This window comes from Rosa chinensis, chromosome 7, assembly GCF_002994745.2.
Source record: "Rosa chinensis cultivar Old Blush chromosome 7, RchiOBHm-V2, whole genome shotgun sequence".
NCBI classification, from domain to species: Eukaryota; Viridiplantae; Streptophyta; class Magnoliopsida; order Rosales; family Rosaceae; genus Rosa; species Rosa chinensis.
In genome coordinates this window covers 58014583-58037312 of record NC_037094.1, presented here as the reverse complement: position 1 = coordinate 58037312, position 22730 = coordinate 58014583, and the positions used below count along the sequence as shown (strand labels likewise).

General features: G+C 36.8%; 1 protein-coding gene and 1 long non-coding RNA gene across 12 annotated transcripts in view; one reads left to right on the top strand and one right to left on the bottom strand.

Annotated features, from left to right (window-relative positions):
* Positions 1-20005, top strand: part of LOC112175539 (MADS-box transcription factor 23) — a 26362-nt gene extending 6357 nt beyond the window's left edge. Inside the window, exons 3-10 of one of the 5 annotated variants that reach the window (XR_002926491.2) lie at positions 7618-7696; positions 14266-14327; positions 15098-15197; positions 15278-15319; positions 15403-15486; positions 15613-15767; positions 15861-15936; positions 17945-18079. Coding sequence is in view for 3 of the 5 variants with exons in the window: in XM_040511081.1 (XP_040367015.1) it covers positions 7618-7696; positions 14266-14327; positions 15098-15197; positions 15278-15319; positions 15403-15486; positions 15613-15767; positions 17945-18146; positions 19212-19322 (835 nt within the window). In the remaining 2 variants the exon portion in view is untranslated. Of the gene's footprint in view, positions 1-7617; positions 7697-14265; positions 14328-15097; positions 15198-15277; positions 15320-15402; positions 15487-15612; positions 15768-15860; positions 16277-17944; positions 18147-19211 lie in introns of those variants that run through there. The other 4 variants (XR_002926493.2, XM_040511081.1, XM_024313221.2 and 1 more) reach the window with 4 other exon arrangements.
* LOC112175540 lies at positions 282-22730 on the bottom strand. Of its 7 annotated transcripts, none has more exons than XR_005803421.1 (6): positions 22228-22730; positions 22012-22082; positions 16338-16411; positions 8684-8893; positions 8536-8557; positions 666-680 (listed from the first exon to the last, which is right to left on the bottom strand). It is a non-coding gene; the product is annotated as an uncharacterized LOC112175540 (long non-coding RNA). The 7 variants fall into 7 exon arrangements; XR_002926500.2 differs by lacking the exon at positions 666-680 and adding an exon at positions 4900-6181; XR_005803420.1 differs by having other exon boundaries at positions 282-680; positions 8536-8893.

Genomic DNA, 22730 nt, shown 5'->3' with positions numbered 1-22730 from the left:
CAAACACCATTTTGCTTTAAGACTGATTATATGAAAATTAACATAGAGTGACCATTTTCCTTTTGTCAAAATTAGAGAACATAACCGAACCAAGAGAACACACAATCCACCACCACCATAACCGAAGAGATCCAGACCCACTAACTTTAAACATAACACAGAACAACTAAACCAGTCCCAGAGCCACTACAAAACCCTAATAGATCTAACTCCTCCAACTGCTGTCATCAGATCTACGGTCTCGACCACCACCTTCATAGCTACCTCCACTCTCGCTTCCATAGCTACCACCTCCATGGCTGTAGCCATTGTCTCCACCCTCACGACAGCCACCGCCGCCATAACCTCCACCGCCACTTCTGTAGCTACTGCCTTCCCCTTTACGAGGACCACCACCACCGCTTTCGCGGGACTAAGCCTCATTGACGGTGATGCTATGACCGTCAAGGTCCTAGCCATGCCTTTGATTATGTCTCTCATGGCCTTCTCATTGCTGAAGGTGACGAATCTGAAACCCCTGGACCTTCTGGTCTCACGATCGTTGATGATCTTCAATTCGATGATCTTGCCAAAAGGAGTGAAGGCCCTTTCAAGCACATCGTTGTCGGTGGCCCAGCTGAGCCTTTCAATGAATCAATGGAACTTGATCTCAGCAGAGGCCATAACGAGAAATGAAAACCCTAGAGAAAAGATAAAGACTCAAACTTTGAGGAAGAGTTTGAGAAACTGAGACTCAGATTTTTTTATTACATATTAAAAATGCTGTTGTTTTGAAAAATTACAACAATAAATGATATTTTTCGTTAATAGGATATGCAAACAACTCCCCTGAGAAAATGCAAACTACTTGGGCTTGGTAGTTTTCTTTTGTTTTTTTGTTTTTTATTCTTTTATTTTCACTTTAATTTATTAGAATTCTTTTTTAGAATAATGTCAACTTATTTCTTATAAAATTACACATAGCGAGCCATCTCAATAGAACTGTTAGAATAATTATTATGTAATTAAGTCAACCTTTTTAATAGGACAGTAAACTACATCCATAACTATCCTACACAACCCATGTGATAATCAATCGAGCCATAGGAAATGTCGGTACTTTCAGTCACATATCTCAAGCTTAAGTAGAAGCAGACTCCTTCTAGAAAGGAGAGAAGTTTATAAGACTTGCAACATCCATCATTACAAAATAAAAACAAATTTAGAATTTGCAGCAGACACCGAAATACTTCTGTCAAATCCCAAAAACCCAACCTAAGAGAAGAAACCCTAAAGATGTTAGTAGCCGCTGTCACCATCACTAATCCTTCTCCATACACATTTAGGTTTTGATCTTCGGCCATCCGACTTTTTTTTTCCTTATATATTTCCTTTAAAAGATGGGATGAAGAGAAGGACACAAATAAGAGGTATGCCTAGCGTGCTTGCAGAAGAACTTATAGTTGCAGGATGGTTGGGCGGTATCCTAGAACCTTGGGCACTTCCTTCACCTCGAACAGAAATTGGCACAAATTGATGTGAACCAAACCAAATGCTAGGCATTTCTGCATGTTGCAACCACCATCAATGACCAGTTGCACATAATAAACACCAGCAACCGTACCTTTTAGAGCCTAAGGGTTGCAAGTCGAATCAAAGATATGATGGAACTAGTTGCTACCAAGCCCCCTAGCCAAAGCCCTACCACCATAATCGAACACTCGGTGAATCCTTAAAGTTACACACTACTGCCTCAATTAGCAACAGCAGAAGGAACAAGAGCAAAACCAAAGCCCTCCAAAGCTAGGTTTCCTTGCTAAACTAGAAAAAGCATCTCCTAACTCACTTCCTTTGGGCAATTCAGGTCCTCATGTTACACGAAACTTAAAAAAGCATTGCCCCTCAATGCCAAACTATTTCTAGCTTGGTGTAGGTTCATTTTAGTTTGTTGGGCACATTTGCAATTTTGTTTGGTAGTCTTGTTGTACTGGTAGCCTATTCTTGGGTCTTTGTTTAATTTATTTTATTGAATTTGTGAGTGGTTGATAAACTACGATTGCAGTTTTATTTAGGAAGTCCCATAGCTGTAAGGCTTAACAGACAACGAAAAGGGTGGATACTTCCGGGTTGAAGGTGACGACCCTAATGAATCGACTATGAAGGCGGCTGTTAGCTACATCAGCCCTCAAATTCCTTCATCGTCCACCCTGGCACATTTCGGTTTTGATCTTCGGCCATCTGACCTTTTTTTCTTATATATTTCCTTTAAAAGATGGGATGAAGATTTGATCTGTCCTATCCACATAGAAAGCTTACCATACACCACTTCGAATGGTTATTTCCCCCTTACGATCGGAGTGCGGGTAGATTCTCTCAGAGGCTAATGACTGCTTATAGAAAGTTATTTTCATAGGGGACCCTAAAACTCTTTCTTCTTAGGGGTCCTCTAGATCAGCTTTTCTCTTTTCACAGTCGAACCAGTGTGACAGTTTGTCTTTCATTCAACTGCTTCGAGGAAGACCCACTTCTAATTAGTAGGAATCTTCGCCCGGTTAATGAATGTTTCTAGCTTTTTTTCTTTCTTCTAGGCGAAATAATCTTGTTGTCAAGCAGAAGAGAGAGAGTGACTCGAATGGAAGGAAAGATCCGCGAAGAAAACAATTCTCATCCCTTTGGCCTTTCCCACTATTGAATAGAAGTGAGTGAATAGAAGCTGAGAGTTGAGGCATGAGGATCTTCGTTCTTGTTCGATTATGTAAGTGGATCACGCGGATCCTTTCTATATATACCACCTCGTCTCTGTATGACCCTGTTTCTAAATGTAAAGGACAAGCGCTCGGGAAAGGCTTACAAAATTCCAGTTGTTCACTCTTCAAGATTCATTCAAGCTTGCCCCACCCAGTTGGAGCTTCTCGTTCAATTACCGTACTTGGATCTCACTAGGCTATACACCAAGATTAATGGCGGGTCGACTTCTTTCGTTTCGTTGCTCTCTACTCGATCTCATCAGCTTGTGATAAAATGAAAAAGCTATGGCTTTTGTAGCATTGGAAAAGGCAAGATTCCTATCTCCATAGGTCTCTGTTTTATTACTTTCTTTCCTTCATAACCTGCTTGGCATTCTTTCCTAAAAGAAGGTATTCCCCCGCTAAGGACTTATGACCTATCAATGTTACTGAACGTAGCAGGAGAACGTCAAATATAGGCCAAAGGGTTGTTAGGTTCTTTCATAAGCCTTGTCTTATCCGCACAAAGCATCCTGGGCTATTAGAATCGGATAGGCATCTCCTCTTAAACCTTCTCTGCATAGCCCTTATGCGAATGTGGCCCCTTCGCCTCCTCTTTTTCGTTGTCCGAGCTCTTTCTTTGCTTCTTCTAGTTACTGTCAAAAGTGGAATGATTTTCTTAGTGAAAGCATGCTTGCTCGCTCGCAACCTTTTTCTTCTCCTTTCACGTCCTTTGTCTATTTATTGAAGTAGGAGACTGTAGGGAGAGGCACTGTTTCAACTCCCGGAATTCCTTGCTTAAAGAATGTCCCGCTTGTTGAAGACCTGAAGACAAATCTCCGATCAGCTTTGTGAAGAAGTAGGAGATGTTTGGTTTAACAAAGAAATATGTAGAGTCGATGATTCTAATGAAAGGGAAGTGCTGACTGGTTTAAGATCAAAGGACAATTGCTATTGCGCAAATGCAATAGAAGCCACTGATGACAAGGTCTGTCATAAAGCTATTAATGATGTCTTGGAGTTATGGCACAAGCGTTTAGGTCACATAAACTTTCGCGATCTTCTTAAGCTAAGCTCTCCCATGAGAGGATTGCCTTAGTTGGGAGGCAAGCAAGAAGGAGCATGTGAAGGATGTAAATCGGGAAAGCAGACCAAAAGTCCTCATAGCCCTAGGGGCGATAATATCATTCATTACAAGCCAGAATAGGTCGTTATATGCCCTTCCGCTGCCATTTATAAACAGACAACAAAATAGTAGTAGTAGTACCCACAGTGATACATAGACAATAGACCTACTCATTACAAATTTAAATACGTAGACAAAGCAGAAATCTTCCTTTCGTACTACTCCAGAGGCACTAGAGGTACATAGAGTGCATCCAAAAGTGCATTAGGTTCCTCAAAGGATTTATTGTAAAAGACAAATTAAGCTAAACATAATAAAGACCTAGGGCAACAATCCCAGCCCAATATACTGAGACCAAGAGCCTCTAAGGGAAGAGATCCAACTCAGACCCATCAAGTTGGCTTGGTCTAGACCCATCATCTCCAGCACGCCATGTCGAACGTAGCAATCCCCACACCTGCGCCTGACCCGTACCGCCACGATCCACGTCGCCACTACCTCACGCTGCTTCGACCCAAAACACCTCGCACACGCCGCCACAATTCATGCCATTAAGACCCTATCCAGAATCACGCTGGTCCAGTGCCACCATCTGCACCACCGTTGATTTAGAACCCACGTTGCTAGACTTGATCAGCACGACCACACTGCGGATTTTGATCGAAGATGTTGCCAGAAAACGAAGCCAAAGTTGTCTGGTACTCGAGCAAAAACACCCACCCAAGGAGCTCCCTTGAACAATTACATATTGAACACATGTCCGGTAGCAGACCCTAAGATGACGGCGAGACCGGAGGCCAGCCCAAACGTCAGGGCGCCGCCAGACAAGCACGATTTCTCAATCGGAAAAAAAGGGTCTTAGGGTTAGGCTTCTCGAGGAGAGAGGTAGATAATGTCAAGGTTATCCCGCATTGGATCTATACTATTCTTGGGTTTTATATGTAATAGTTATTCTTGTTGATAGTGTATTTTTAATTGCAAAAAAGAAATAATAATAATAATAATAATAATAATAATAATAATAATAATAATAAAACTATTATTTAGTAGACAGTCATATGACAGCACCATACTTTGGATTCCCGCTTTCTACATGTTCTTGTTCCTGGCTACTTTGTCTCATCTTTATGTTGTATTAAAGATGAGTTAATGATTTAAGTGATGGCGATTTGTGTTTTAACGAATGAGTCATTGGTAAAATTTTGATCTCAAACCTCACCCCCACCCAATTTATAAACTCTGAACTTCCACATCTGAAACCCCAAAAGACTAGTTGTGTGAAACCTTTTACCCCAAAACTTTTGAACTCCAATAAAACTTCAAACCACTTAGACCTAATAGATACTCCACACTATAAAACTCTTAACATTAAGCCTCAAAGCCTCAAATACCAAATAACAATTTCCATTCTACAAAGGCTCGATGCTACTGTATGTTACTAAGAGATATCGGGCCTTTGGAATACTGATTTTGCCATTAATCTGGTAAGTGGTACTTGATCTAGGACTATCACGGTCTTCCCTAGGTTAGGATACTTTTTGTTAAGATGGATAATAATATCACTTTTATCAAGCAGCTTGATGTATGCCTTCATCTTCATCTTGTGAGCTTTCTCAAATTTACTACAAAAAGAACTTGGCTTTAAGTTGATACCACTGATAATATCGGCGTCGGTCATTGCTAAACTCCAGTCCTACAGTTTTATAGCAGCCCTGCTAGTTGTGTGAACTTCATTGGCCTGACCGTTCCCACTAACCCCTCATTGGCCACTAGCAGCAACCCTTACACTAAAATAATGTCAATTGTAAAAGTTCCCAATTTATTCAAAATTATAATGCAGCTGAGTTTAGTTAAGTTGGTCAACTAGAATAGGCTCTTGTATAACGAAGTTCATAAAAGTATTGAAGGAAAAGGCTTGCAATTATGACTAAACCCCTAAATTCCTTGGCAGTATGTATCAGCAAATCTGGATATGCAAATGACTGAAATCAGCTAGTAAGAAATCATTGGCAGCCAATTTACAACAGGATGTGAGGGAAAAACAGATAAAAATTTTTTTTTAAAAATAATAATAATAAAGTAGTTTACATGCATCTTCAGTTTCCTTAGAAAGCGTCTAATGATCTTAACTGAAGATACTGAATCATAGACTTTAGACCTTGTCTAAAACAAGATAAGACAGGGACAGAGAAACTAATCTTGAAGGTTTTACATTTTCAGTTTCCTGAGAAAGCGTCTAATGATCTTAATAAAGATACTGAACCATAGACTTTAGACCTTGTCTAAGACAAGATAAGAAAGGTACACAGAAACTCATCTCAGAGGTTCCTGCTTCAAACTGCTTGCTGAACTGAAAACCACAGAATTTTCAGATATTACAGCTCACAAAATATATTACTTTTAGGGATATAGATCAATAGTTATAGTCTAAAACTTAGCACATGTCAATTGTCTTTGGTTACATATCCATATGATTCTCGAAAGAGTAAAACCCACCAATAGGGTCAAAACTTTTCTTCACCGGACAAAATGATACCCAACTTTCAAAAGTGATCAAAATGATACCTAAATTTTTAAAAGTGATCAAAATGATACCTAAATTTTTAAAAACAAATCAACTTGATACCCAACTTTCAAAAGTGATCAAAATGATATCTAAAGTTTTAAAAACAAATCAATTTGATACCTCAGTTTAATTTTTTGTAACTTTTTGTTAAAATTGATCATGTGTGGTGCAGTATTTTATGAGGTTATAATAATATTTTACACAAAAAACTATATTTCAATTATTTTTTATTTTACTTTGTTAATTCTCTTCTTCTTCTTCTATCTCTACCTCTCTCTCTCTTCCCATTTTTCTTTGTTTCTTTAGAAGTTGGGAAACATCCGGACTTTATTTGTTTCTACGATTGATGGTAGAATTGAAATTGAATGGAAGATATATTTTTTTAATTCTATAGAAGAAGATTGGGTTATAGATGATTGATGGCCCTCTGACCACAAATCACTTCAATTTTTGTGCTTGATTTTGCATTTGATTTAACAAAGAAGTTAAAAAAAAAGGGCTAAATACTGACTACTACGTAGTTTGGGTCCAAAATCAATTCAATCTCTAAACTTCTAATTTCATCAAGAACACCCCTGCACTTTCAATTTTGAACTAATAGGTTCAATTTGTTAGTCTTCAGACAATTGAGTCATTTAACTTATTGAGGTGGCTCATATATGGCCTATGTTTTATGATGTGGTGTTGAGGTGGCCTGCATAGTCAATTTTGGAGTGAGTCCTACTATTAGAAATCTATTAAATAAATAGTTTTTCAACAAATAATCCAACTATAACTTGAACTCATAACAGAATATTAATGAATTGGACCTATTAGATCAAAATTGAAAATACAGGGGTGTTTTTATTGAAATTAGAAGTCCAGGGACTGAATTGATTTTGGACATAAACCACAGAGTAGTAACTAGTATTTAGCCCTAAAAAATAAACTGAGGTATCAAATTGATTTATTTTTAAAACTTTAGGTATCATTTTGATCACTTTTGAAAGTTGGGTATCAAGTTGATTTGTTTTTAAAAATTTAGGTATCATTTTGATCACTTTTAAAAATTTAGGTATCATTTTGATCACTTTTGAAAGTTGGGTATCATTTTGTCCGGTGAAGAAAAGTTTTGACCCTAGTGGTGGGTTTTACTCTTCTCGAAAATATGTTCTATAGTTTCTCTGTGCCAAGTCATCGAAGGCAACTAGTAACTCTAACAAATGTGTTGTTTATTGCAGCATAAAGTCAGTGATCGAAAGATATGGCAAAGCAAAAGAGGAGCATCATCAATTTGGCAACCCGGCTTCTGAAGTTAAGGTATTCATTAGTACCAAACCAGAAGTTTAGTTTAGTTTATTTTTTTAATGTTTTATATTGCAGATATCTTTTGCATATGCTACCAATGAAAATAAACTAGTTTCAGAAAAACACTTTTGCGTCTTAAAACCAGATTAATTCAGGATCACGCTCAGAACTGCCTTAAATGCTGGGTTTACTATTAAATGTAATTAGGATACCACAAATACCAGCAACGGAATCCTAATTACTTTATCAATGAAAATGTGTATTGCTCGGAAGGAGATAATACTAACACTTGGCGAACATAGATACATGTATAAGAGGGGCACTTGGTCCTTAAAGAATGTATACAATACTGAAGAGTTGCTTAAGCAGAGGACCCCTACTTGTTTTTTTGGTGGGGCACTGGGTCCAATTTTAGGAATCTTTACTTAATTAGAAAATATACACATAATTCTAACCCAGAAAGGAAGATGAGTTGGTGATAGTCAGAAAAGACAAAAAAATTGACTAGGAATCAGGCATGGCAATTTAAATGGACAAACAAAAAAGTAATGATGGTAAAGTTACGTACTCTACCATTAAATTTCTCTCATAACAAATTATCTGGAAACATTTGATAATGGATATAAAACTCTAGTTTGGCATAGTAGGATGAAAGAAAACAAACAAAGATTACATTCACCTCACAAAAATCACGACCACTAATATTCAGAAAAGATAGTGCAATTACATAGATGCAACAAAAGTTGACTAATTATACAACAGATCTGATATCAAACAAAATACAAGTTTACAATGTCTTTTTAACAAAAGATATATGCGTTCAGAATATCTTTCAAGCAAAAGATTCATACCTGTATGGTATGATGCTTCAAACTTTTCAGGAACAACACATGCAAAAATTATTCACACGTGAGGTATTATACTATAATATTTGTCCAAACAACAATTTAAAAGAGCAAATGTAATAAATTTAAAAGAGACATCAATTTCCAAACAAACCTGAATTCATGGTTGTACGTTGGAAGTTGGAACACATAGCATATGAGGTACAGCTTTCATATAATGGTTCAACCCTCTGTGAGTAGTGGATGCACCAGTCTGACGAGTTTCATCCTCAGTAATTATCAGACCAGCTATCCCAAATAGACATACAAACTTTTGCTGCATGCTTTAATCAAATTGCAGCCTCTCATTCTAAGAAATGAATAACTGCAGATTGTGATAAACATAATAAAAGCATATGAATTGATAAACAAATAATTTACGAGACTATCAGAAATTCTGAAAAAAGTTAACTGGTAAAGCTTCATTGTTGACAAATAAAACTTCAACGTTAACCACAATATGCTTTATTGCATATTATTCCTTGATACACAAAGTGGAACAGAATAAAAAAGTGAAGTATTTAGACCAATCAGAAGTGCTTCATACAACAACGATAGCGCGCAAGATATAAAAGAATAAGCCTAATATATAAAAGGATCCTAACAGTAAGAAATTACACTTCAAGAAAAATCATTTGTAGCAATAGATCAAGTAATAACATGGTAAATAATAATAATAATATATATATATAATAATAATAATAAACAAATAAAAAAAGAGGACAACAGAAATTTAAAGAGATAGGTATCCCTTATCCCATAAACATATATCCTGGGGAAGTGTGAAGTACGTAAACACATCAAGTAGCCACATTTCACAGCTTAATAAAACCACCAAAATTTAGAAAGATCTTTTAAATCACGAATCCAGATTTCATTATTGATAACTGTCAATGAACAGAAGTAATTTTTGTTTCTATAACAAGAAAAAACTAGATACTATCAAACCACTTATTCCTTCCAACTGGCGAAGAAGTTTAGCCCTCTTCTTAAACAATACAGTTTGAGTCGTGATCAAGGGTTAATCACAGAAAGTTAACAGTGAAAAAATTGGGATTCTATGTACGACTAATAGTGGATTCAATATCATGTCTCCTACACTAGCCAATATAGATTCGTAGGTTTGAAGCACTCCAACCTTGATGATTTGGTCTTAAACATTATAGATGCAAACCGCAAGAAATGGATTACTTCCTTCCACTTGTCTCAAAAATGAATAGCCCGAAGGAGAGGAATTTATTGGACATAGTAGATTACCGAAGTCAAGTCAGAATTTAATGTTGTTTCATCAGCCAGAGCCATGATACCATCATTTGCAGTTGCAGAAGGAAAAAGCAGTCAAGAAATCAACACCTGTGATGTAGATAAAGCCCACCTATAGCGGCACAGCAGCACCAGAGTTTCAAAAATTATTCCATTAAAGATAGTTCGTTCCTCTTTTCAGATCATAGCAACGAAGTTGCGAATTACTGAATAGTGGAACCAAGGAGCAGACATGAATGGCTAACCTCCCACTTTCAGTAACATGGGACCAAAGGTTATTGCTAAGAGAGCATCAAATATGTCTGTTCCATATGGGTGAAATTGTTTCCACAACAAGATCTGTTTCCAATCTCCAGGAGAGCTCTTCTCAATATGAGGTGTTTCAATTCAAGCATGGAGCTCTGAACAAGGCTCGAAATGCAATTGCTGGTAAGAATCAACCCAGAGGCAGTAAAACCTCTCTAAGGATTTTCCAGATCCCTTTATTTTGTCACCACACAAAGTACTCTGATCTCTTTAACCAGTTCAGGGGAAATGAAATCAATCAACAAAATGAGTAGAAAAGATAAAACTATCATTGAACTCTCTTTTAGTATTCTCTTGTCCTGGATCACATATTCAAGTTCCATATCCATATAAAAGCTCTCCATGGCATCAACTAGTGTCAAAACACCTAATCATGTCAACAATTTCAACAATACTACTCTATCCATGGATTGTTCTGGTTAATAGAAGGATCCATTTAATTACTAAAAACAAAACCCTAAATGCTAATGCTACTATAATTCAGTTCCACATTTTTTTTACGAATAATATAATGCCTAATATTTCATGGAGTAATGAGGACCTTAACAATGAGGACACTATAAGGACTTTTATATCAACGGTTGGATGACTTGTGTGCTGAAGAAATAATGTTGCAACTAAAAATTAGTCCAGTCATCCAACTGTTGATTTAAAAGTCCTCATTAGATATTCTCCCGGAAAAACAAAGCATTACTATGTCTGAGATCAATGTAAGATTCGCAAGAAGACGCCAGAGAAATAACCAGAACAAAAAAAAATGTCATTTAATTACATTCCAGAATACAGATGCCTCCTTCCACAATACAGATGCCTCTAAGTTAAAATGTATCTCATTGAACAATGAAGAATAAAATAACCCAATTCGACCTTTTCCACCAGTTTATGCCATAACTAAAATCAACTGAAGTGAAAAAATTATGGTGGATACTTAGAGCCTTCGTTTCACACCTGATAACCAAAAGTTTGGCCTTTTAGAATTGGGCAACACATACCTAGAACTTAACTCTATAATCTCCCATATCATTGCCAAAAAAAAAAACACTGACGATTGTCAGACAACAACAGAAATACGATTTACAATCAGTTTCCAAGAACCCTCAACCAATGTACAGAGACATTTTGGTAAAGATAACAAAAGGAAGTACTGAAGAAAGTTTTCCCAACTTCCTATCATTCAAAATCCTAAGGCAGTTGAAATTCCAGTTCATAAATGAAATGAGTCCTACTATCAATTGATAAACTATAAGGTTAAGGGAACATTAAGGGACTCATGAAGTCATGATACTCCAAAGGATTAAAAAAAGGAAGAGCAACACTAAACTTTGATATATGATATTATTTTATTTTTGGAAGATATGACCTGTCTAAACTATACGTTGTCCCTTTTCATTAGATACTAGTAGATATTTTATCAATACTCCTGCAGTACAATGATCACTCTTCAAATTTCTATTAGTTTCTTAGCACATCACCAACCCCTGGGTACACTAACCTGAACAGATCCTTTCACTATCATTTGATTGCAAGACCATTCAGTATCTCAAAGTATCATTAATTGCATGCACCAATCCTTTTTGGAAAAAATGCGTCTTCTCAGCAATACAAAATTAGCTTCCTGCTCGTGATAGGCTATGACAAACATCTTAAGCCAAGAGTTGTTGACAACATTTAGAACGTGTATGGGTAATCATCCTGTTAAGAACATGTTTTGTTGTTTATACGATGAAGGCTAGTAAGATTTTGCACGTTCTATGTGATCATACCTCATGCTCCGCTAGAAGTGCACACCTCCGCCAATTCTGTGTTTCAGTCTTGTGAACATACTCCCCAGGTTGGAGTTTCATGTGTTAACTATGCACCTGATCTACATAGAAAAAAGGCAAACAATCTGGCTTAGTTCAGTTCACTAACTAAAGGACTGAATGCCCTTCCCATGTTTTCTAAGTGAAAGCTAACGTGTTGCATGGGAAAAGGATGCACCAGAAAGGGGGGATGAAATAGAAACCCTTCAACCCCCTTAGGCTCCCTTTTCCGTACGAAATGGAATCATTTCCATTTTGTCAACCAAATGGGGCCTAAATATTCACAATGGTCTACTAAGATATTTAATCCCATTCACTTGCAATGCTTCCGCACTCTGGCATCAATAGGATCCAAAGAGCACCCTTCGCTATTGTCATTCCATCATGGATCTCCGTAATTCATCCACTACAGAAAAACTATCCTCTCTTCATCGAACAATGTGAATTGATTTTAAGAGCATTCCCCCACTTCTCTTACCGTGATTCTGCCATGAAACTAATCGGGTTTCCTCCAAAAGTCCATCATGATCCAGCACTTGACAAAAGCAAGCAACACTGCCGATTCACTTGCGAGATATTTTGAATTGGGCTTTCTCCCATTGTCAAAAATCCCCACTGCTACCGCCAGTGGGAGTCAGCACCATGTCCAGGTTCCAAAATGGCTGATTATCTGAAATGATCAGCTAAGAATTACTGCTAGGATAGCCTTTTCTCTACCAGCTACCTATATACTAGAATACCATCATACAATGTTTCTTAGTTTTACTATAATATTTGGCCCCAGCTAAGTACCAATATGTTATGCACCTGTTTGCCACTTTGCTCTCAATTATTGCCAGCTCCTCGGCAAGGATAGTTTACATTAGCTAGCTAGGAGCCTCTTTTCCTTCTACCCAGTTCCCCCAAAACATCTTTTTATGTATCAAGCGTACAGCTAGGTTTTTTTCTTAGCAGGATCAACTCTTTGATAATGATTGGACTTTGCAATTGCACAACCTAATGAACCAGGAAAACTATTTTCCAATTTTCTATGGACCTATTCTCCTATGATTTCAGATAACTGATTTTTATTTTTATTTTTATTTTTGAAAAGAAAGAACATAGATTGATTTGAGCAACTCATTTTCCTTTTTTCTCATGAGAATGAGGTTTATAGCAAAAAGACTAAAAATCAGGGGAACTGCAGTTTAGGGACGCTGTGCAATAATACAGGACTACTCCATGGGGGCCATAACCACGCATACTAAAATCTGAGAGAATGATTTCAAAGACCTCTACATAACATGTGCTTGACATATATGACAAAAGCTAAGTATGCTACATAATGGTCTTGATCTTTCTGGATCAGTTCCCATAGCCTCCTCCATCATCTTTTCCTAAATTTGGTTAGCGAGGATAAGGCTTGTGTTCAACGTAAGAGTTGGCTTTTACTCTTTTCCCTTCTTGGATCCCATTGAAACTAAGATGATTCAACACACACATAAAAATTACCTGCCTCCTCTACCCTATTAGATCCTTCAGTCACTTATCTTAGAAATAGCAACAGAAATTTAGTGTGATTCACTTTCAAGTCTTCCTCTCTTTATTGAACCTCTCCTGATTACATAGCTGCATAAGGAAGCCTATAGCATATGAAGGCATAACAAATTACTATGAATGGAGAAACATGCATATAAGGCATTTCCATATGACTACAATCTTTATGCATGAATGTGGCGGCCATTACCAAATCTATTTTCTGACACAAGCCACCACACCCACCGTCCCTCCCTCCCTCCCTCTTGGAATTTCTATTGCCTGTTAATTTCTAAAGTTAAGACAGATGAAAGAACAAACAGCATTAATGGCATTCGAAAACCGTTCAAATTACAACATAAGCTTAACCATGCACACATGTTGAAATTGTCAGAGAGTACACATGGGAATGCCATGTCCTATATCAGAAACACATACGTGTCTCCACTAGATCAGGAGCAGGATCTCCTCAGCGCGAGAAAACAAAAAGTAAAAAAAACAAAGCACTCTCATCACCTATCCTCTTGCTCATCCAAAGATGTTAGGTTCAATTAGATTGAGCTAATGATAGTACTCAAAAGATGTTATGTGTGAATAGTGTATGACAGTTCTATAACTTCAGTATTTACATTGCATGTTTACATTCGTATACGAGACAGAGTAAGAAGTAGTTTATGGGACATTTTCTTTAATTAAAAGTATTGTTTTCAAACATTGCTTCTATTATACTGTAGTTGCCAAATTCTACTAAAATATGTTCACTGTTATAGTTATTACTGGTTACTAAAGATGCTGCTTTTTAACTTTCCAGTTATGGCAAAGGGAAGCAGCAATGTTAAGGCAACAACTTCAAAACTTGCAAGAGAGCCATAGGTACAACCATTTCCTGTTAATTATTAATTTTGTAGCTTATATTAACAAGAAACCCTAGCATTAGAGAACTTGGTGCAGTAGAAATGACAAATTGAAAGCCAGACTCCAGTAAGGATTTTTCCCATCATTGAGAACTGCAAGGCCTTGCCGTTAAATACATGATGTCAACATGCACATGTATTAACACCACTTTCACCAAAAAGTTAATTTCACAAATGTTGTGTGCAAAGAGAAAAGAATAGTCATAAAGGTGAGATAAGCCTATCACCAATTGCAAAATGATGTTTTAACAGCTTTGATTTTAGATTCGTTAGAGGATCTAATACCAAGAAGTTTGCTGTTTGGATTATCCAAAGGCCCTAGAGGGCACTTAATTAAGATCGTCAGGAAACAGATTCCTACAAATAGGTCAGACTACAACTACTTCCAAATGAATACAGAAAGCAGATGGAGTCATTTTTTAAGTTTGAACACACTGCATTGAGCCAAATAGAATGTTCCATGATTTGAAACCACACCCAGATGCCATCAAGGTTTAAAAGGCGGTGCCTTGAGTACAGTAGCACTGTAGAACTTGTACTTGGAATTGACAATGTTTAGGCTCCTACAAGTTAATCAGTAATGTATATAAACCCATCCTAAAATGGAAACAGATTAACAAGTGGGATCAGGTATGGCTGAAAACACAGCATTAATCCTCCTCTGCTGGATTTAAGATTTGCAAATCTATGTTCAGGGCAAACATAATGTTTCCCTTTCAATTATTACAGGCAAATGATGGGTGAAGAGCTTTCAGGCCTGAGTGTGAAAGACTTGCAGAATCTGGAGAACCAATTGGAAATGAGTCTTAGGGGTGTCCGAATGAAAAAGGTTTGAACTTCCATTATATTCTGACAATCAGATATTAATACTTTTTTGCATGGTACTAAATGAAAAGTTTTGTTTTGTAGGATCAACTTTTAATGGATGAAATACAAGAGCTAAACAGAAAGGTTGACCTTGAAAAACCTTGATCCAAATTTCTGATTCTCTCTCTTTATTACTTAAATAACTAAATTTCAACATATTTGTGCAGGGAAACCTCATTCACCAAGAAAATATCGAGCTGTATAAGAAGGTAAACCTAATTCGTGAAGAAAACATGGAACTATATAAGAAGGTACTGGTTTAGATTACTACGACAAGCCAACTATCCTCCAAAGACTCATAAAATTCAATAATCCAACCTACTCAAATTGCAACATTTTTCATAACCATCCTCAACAAAAAAAGTTTCAAATCCCAGGTTTATGGAACAAGGGATGTAAATGGAGCAAATAGAAATCCCTTTCTGACAAATGGTCTAGACATTGGAGAGGACACACATGAACCAGTCAATCTCCAGCTTAGTCAGCCACAGCAGCAAAACTATGAAGAACCAGCAAGAGCTACAAAGCTAGGGTATAATGCCCTTCCTAAAACTACAGTGTCTATTATGATTATCAACTTTTAATTTTCCAAACCTTGACCAACTTGTTTCTATGATGATTACAGCAGACTTTAGCTACAATAGCAAAGAAGCTGCATCAGATTAGGACAATGTTACTTGACTTTATCAAGCACAAGGCTGGTGCGTACAAATTTACATTTCTATCACAGAAATGTGATAAAAGAGCCACAGACCTTGATTTGAAACAAACAATTATTTGCATGTGTGTGATGATCAATGAAAACTATTTATGTAAAGAAGAGGTTTCTATATAAGTTTAAAAGAATAATTGTATTGCACTTCTAGTGCAGTACAGCTTAAAGAATCTCTAAGTCTGTCTGCATTCTTGCTTTGAAGGCTGGTAAATGTAATGGATATGAGATGTATGTTGTTGATTACTAAGGAAAACATGTCAACACCAGCAGTTTCTTGAAAGACAATAATACAAAGTGAAAGAAGCAACGTTGTTCAGTCATCAACACATAACTGTATTCTAGTCAGAGTCTACTCAAATATATTACAAGATGTTATAGAGGTTTTACCTTCTTGTTCACGTAGTCTGATATTGTTTAGAGAGCACTGCAATGATCTCATGTCTTTGTTGCAACATAATATTCTGCACTGAACCAATATAAAGTCAGCCCAAAAAAGGCTATCTAGTAATAGATGTTCTTCTTGATATTATACTATAAAACATAATGTTACATCCAGACAGGGTAGATAGTGCTACAAACTGCATTTAAAGTGCACCATATATATATATATATATATATATATATATATTATATATATATATAGAGAGAGAGAGAGGGATTTCATGCACTTAGACTAACTGAAAAAATCACCATACAGTTAGGAATGACAAAATGCGAATTGGCAATATAATGATTATAAGTACACTTCTACGACATGTCAAATTCACCAGACTAAATTTTAGTTTATCAGCTGGAAAGAAAAACCAAAAAAAAAAAAAAAAACCATGCATGGTCAAAGCCAAAGAAAGACTTTTTTATTCTACTTAGTAACGAATCTATGTCCCAGACAAACTTTCATCAACACAAACATATGCAAGTAAGGTTTTATTTATCAGATGAAGTAAAATGAAGCCCAATCCATCTATCTTAAGGTCCATAGCCATGAAGCAATATATCTTATTAGGATAGAAAACAATATCTAGATTGCAGAGACCACAAAATGAGAAGTCAAACAACAGTATTTATTTACTTAAATGACATAGCTTGAATTGAGATAACCACAGCCAGTTCCATATGTTCAATGTTGGTTTCCAAATTGCAGATTCAACACCAAATGACTAGCAACAGAAATGATCAAGTTACAATAGGAGATCTATGAATGGTGGCATTCAATTGAATATAAGAGATCTAAGGGAGACTACAAGACATAAGAGAGATTTCTTGTTAGAACTGGAAGATGGATAATCATTTCGCACTTGAGATTAAGAGAACTTTTGGCAAGAAGGAAAAAAAAGCTATTCTCAAGATCAGCTAACAATGAAATTGGGTATAAACTACACAGTCCTATGGCAGGGCTTGCAAGGAAAGGGTGCTTCCTTTTTACCATCTCTTATACAAGAAACCAAGTTCTAACAAAATATCTCACTCTTTAATGATGCTGAATCATATAAATGCTTAAATACTAAGAAATTACCCACCTACATATACATATTTATTTTATGCTTAACAAGAAAACAAATTCTACAAAAGACCTAGATGGTGGGGGAAAGAATGCTGATATCTTATGTTGGTCGCATACTTCTAAACTTTATGGAATCAATCTAAAGAATAAACTTGAGATGCTTCAAGAGTCAGTAAATCCAAATTAATAGGAAACTCAAATCTTGTCGGATCAATAGATGAAAAAGGAAAAGACAAAACTGGTAATAGTGTCAGAATTATAAAGCATAGATCCAAAATACAATCTCATCTCAACAGACAGAAATCTCAAATATTTAAGCAAAAAAATAAAAAAACAGCAACAACAACCAAGGTTACCAAGAATCTGGTAATCATGAAGTTTTCTGCACGCTTCATGCTACACTAAACCGGAGTTTAATTTGTAGTGCTGAAGTGGCATTTTTAAGTATATCATATCTAATGCTTCACTGATACTGGACTCCCACTTTGTGTAGTTGTCAGTACTCAGGGTCAGATTCCAGCACAGTTCTGTGCTATGTTGAGCAGTACTTCAGCGAAAGCACAACACTACCTAACCAATCTGCACAATGGCAGCTACCATTGCTGATCAAATGCGTCCACAAGCTAGCCGGTGGTTCTTTTCTCTTTTCTTACGATCTGCTTCCTGGTCCTACACATGGCATCACCCAACCAAGGGTATTTTGTGCTCCTAATAGGAGCCTTTTCTGTTCTAGTTATTAAGAGCTACCTCTAGATATACCTTAACATATTATTTTCAAAAGTAATTACTGTCATATGAGGATCCCTTTCAATTACTGTTATTTAATTCCAAACATAAGGAATCAGATTCATTGTTAATTATCCAAAAATAAAACCAAAGTCATCATCTGCTTCCATGCTTTATAGAAGGCACTTCTTAAGAGTGATCAACAGGGAGCGCAACATTGGAGAATACATGTATATAAGTATATAGATATATGTATATGATACACACACACAGACATATATATAGGGGTTAATCAGGTTTCAAGCTCCCTACATATAGGGAGCTTCAAGTTCAGACGTCACATTTAAGGAAATGTGGATGTCCTTCCCATTTCAACCATCCATTTGATAGTCCTCAGACAACGAGAACCCTTAAAAAAAAAGAAAGTAAATATTAGTCAAGTGACTCAAGTCACAAAACCACCCAATTACTTGTAATCATCATTACATATTGTTTGCATAGTTTCGGTTTAAGTGACCAAACAATTTGTGATTTAGCAGGTTTTTTTTGTGTGATCCTTAAAGAAGGTAAAAGATGGACGGTTCAAACCATTGAACTGCAATGTGGCATGATGAGGTTATAGACATCTACATTTCTCTTATGCTATGGGCATCCACTTAGCACACCCGCACACACACACACACATATTGTTAGGAAAGACTTTACTGTTTGTATCCAAATTTTAAGTTTCAAGAAATAAGCAGACAATATCTGTTAAGCTTATCCTCAAGGCCAACCTAATCCTGGCATGTGGAGCAGTAGACAAATGCAACCAAATTGAAATATTAGAGAGGAACCCCAACTTGTATCTAACCAACAAATAAATGAAGAATGGGTGGGGAACAAGAGCTCCTGCAACCAAAGCTCTAATACCATGTTAAAACACAAGTACAACCAGGAGCATAAGCTTTTAAAGAATTGATAACAATGTATGTCTCAAAGTGTGTAAATTTTTTTCGTATTTGTAATCTAGTGAAATGACTTTTAAATTTTAGGTTCCCTATTGCTGCAAGAATTCAGAGCAGGTGGATAAGGGAAAGTCTGTTGTCATTGACACCACTCCTGCTATGGCAGATGATGGTGAGGGTCCATCTTTTGACCGATAATCTCCTCCTCCAATTGAAAAGGCTACACTGAATACCTCTAAATCGATACCAAATGTTTGTATTGAAAAAGCTGCAGTGAATAACTCTTTTTTAAGTCGATACCAAATGTTGTTGTTGAGCAAGCCATTGTTCCAATAGTACAAGAGGTAGGACAGAATATCCCAAGCCCAGTTGCAAGTTTAGTTCCAACAAACTCTCCAGGTAATGTTAATGTCAATATTTCCCTTGGTAACAGTTTTGGGTTTCTTGTTCAAATGCAGCAAGGCATGAGCATTGTTGCAGATGAGCAACGGATAGTTGGAGAGCGCAATGACACTTTGGTCGGCACTGATAATATGAATTTTACTTTGGTAGAATCTAATGTTCATCAAACCAAGTTATGTTGGGGTGATTTTGAAAATGAAAAACCCCTTGGCCATCACACTTATGCTCAGGTTGAGATAAGTCCTTTGAGTTCCTGGTTTGATGAGGGTGAAACAACTCTGAATTGTGAAGATTCTCAAGTCTCCCCCAAAGTCTTAGAATAAAAAATTGAAGACAAAAGGAGCTTCACAAGATCCTTACCCTAACAGCAATCGGACACCCGTTGTCAGTCTTGATCTTTGATTCAATCAGCACTACTTAATCTTGTTTACGTTTTGCTTGCCTACTGGTTTTGTTGTTTCTTCTAAAGAGTCTTGGCTTCATGTCTCCACCTTAGGTGTTATCTTTTTTATTTAATTAATAAAATATTTTTCGATTGCCAAAAAAAAAATAATAATAAGGGAATTGTTATTACTTTTATTCTTTCAAGGGTTCAAGCTTGAGTTCAACCTCGAGCTCAACTCATTTATAGAATAGTGATCTAAAGGTCACCAATTCTCTAGCATGCCAATCTAGACAACATTAATTCAAGATCGATAAAAATATTTGGCAAGTTGAATATAGTGATCCGTGTGGGCGGGTGTTAGAGGGGACGGCTACCTTGTGCACTACAATCCCACATTGCCAAATGGAGGGAAGGCGATGTACTTTATTGTGTGCAAACTCAAATCCCCATAAAAAGATGTGTTTTTGGGTGGAAGCCCGAAAACAAAATCGTGCCAGCAGCCCCAAAGCAAACATCTTGCAATGTGGACTGGGCTATGACATATTGGTATCACGGCCTGTCCCGATCGGAAGTGTGCCAACAATGACATCGAGCCTTTGTGGGCAAATGCTAGAGGTACTGGCAAGCTATCTTGTGCAATATTACAATCCCACATCATCCAGGAGATGAAAGGCGATGTGCTTTACATGTGCAAACTCACATCCCTATAAAAATATGTTTTTTGGAGTGAAAGCCGAAGAACAAAACCATGTCAACAGGAGGCCCCCATTTTGAGCTCTGGTCTGAGAAGTGAGCTTGGGGGAGAGTTTCTTTCCTACATCCCATCTCCACAAACTAATGCTCCACTATATATCTTAATAACCACTTACCGGTTCAAATCAAGTTGCAAAAACAATCGATACTAAGCAAAAGTAAGATCAAACCAGATGTAGAGAAAAATAAGCAAATCTAAACATTAACGACAAGTTTTGAAATCAGTGAGTTTAAATCTTAACCCTTGTAGAAGGCTTCACATATACTTTCAACTAATTTTCTTTGAAAACTTCTTGTATTTTCAATTGGTTTAATTCTCAAAAACATTCTACAAATATGAAATTATGTGAGACCGACAATATTAGTAAGATGGTGCTTCAAAACTCTCATAATCTGTTCGACAACATGAGACAACATCTAGAATCAACTGATCACATCACTTAAAACAACAGGCATTTTATGGAATTCTCCCATATGCATTTTATAGGTATAATCAAAATTTGAGGCCAATCAGAAAACCTAATAACACTCTTTATTCGAACAAAACAAAATTTCTGAAAAATCATAATGGTAAAAGGCTGGTTCTGTAAGTGAGTGGCATCTGGTATAACGATCATGTTTATAACATGACGTAGATACACAAGATGTTCCATATTTAGTGCATTAAATTCAAAAATCATACAGAATGATACCGTATTCTAAAAAGAGAGAATTATATTGCATTATTGGTAGAGGGAACATTGATGCACCTAGTGCCACAGCATTAGATTTTGCCCCTTATATATTGAAGCCTTAATGTAACATCCCTTAGCTTCAACGCCACCGCAGATTAACTGATGTTGAACTTAAGCAAAGTTCAAGATAGTAACAATCCCATTTTAAATTTCAATTATATTCAACTTAGCAAGATGATTAACAACACCTACTCAGGAGCAAAGGAGTGTTAACGATACAAATCTATATGTGCTTATACAAACTTCTATATACTAAAGCATATCAGGAGCTACTGTGGGGTTTACATCTTCTCATAAGAAGAAACAAGGCCTCAATACATGAAAAATTCAGTTTTCGCTCCCATGTCCAATTCTTAGCACTATAAGTCATACAACATACCAAGGAATAACAGCCTCAAAATAGTTACAGACCAAAATCAAAACATGTAATACAGGAACGAAAGAATTCGCATAGTTATGAGAAAAATAAATCGGATGCATTCAGCAAGGTAAAGTATGAATTAAAGCTAAAAAGTCACTAAAAGCAAGGTAAAAGCGATTAACACTGCAAAATTAGCAGGAGCAAAATAAATGATCGCCGATCAAAATAAAGGCATCAGAAGCAGTATCTTACCTCGGAGGCTTGGACCTGAGAGCTCCATATCTCCAACAAGAAATCACTTTCCTTTATTATAATACTATCGCCTGAAAAAAAAAAAAAAAAACACATATATAGTACCCATATATAGTACATATTACCAACTAAGTACGAAAAACAGAGTAATGCTCCTTTCGTAAAGCTAGATAACATCAGGAAAAAAGAAAAGAAAAAAAAAACAAGGAAACTTACGACGTTCAGCGGTTAGGGCTGACGATTAGTCCTTCACGAAATTCTGAGCTCCATTTACGCTCGTAATTTCTGAAATTTTGTTTGCAGCCAAACAAGACGTTCACTCTCTCTCAGACGAATCAAAACTCCGTCGAGAAACGGCAAAATTGAGAGGTCGGAGGAGGTGGGATGCAATAAGATTAGAGCAGAATGCAGACAGAGAAACGCAAGGGCTGCAGGAAACTTGACGGCCGGCGACGTCCATCGGAGAATCGGAGACGAAAGAGGCGACGAAGGGAGGAAGGAGAAGGGATCTGCGACAGTGCTGCGGTGGAGGAGACAAGTAAAGGCGTGTATGGCTGACGAGGAAGAAGCTAGGGGAGATGAACGAGAGGGGGAGAGAGACGAAAATATCTCAGAGGAAATGAATAAAATAGAGGAGGAGGAAATAATGGTGGGGGAGACTAAGAGGTTCAGAGAGGGATGGTGGGGGCGTGGAGGCGTTGATGCCCCCACTTGATCTA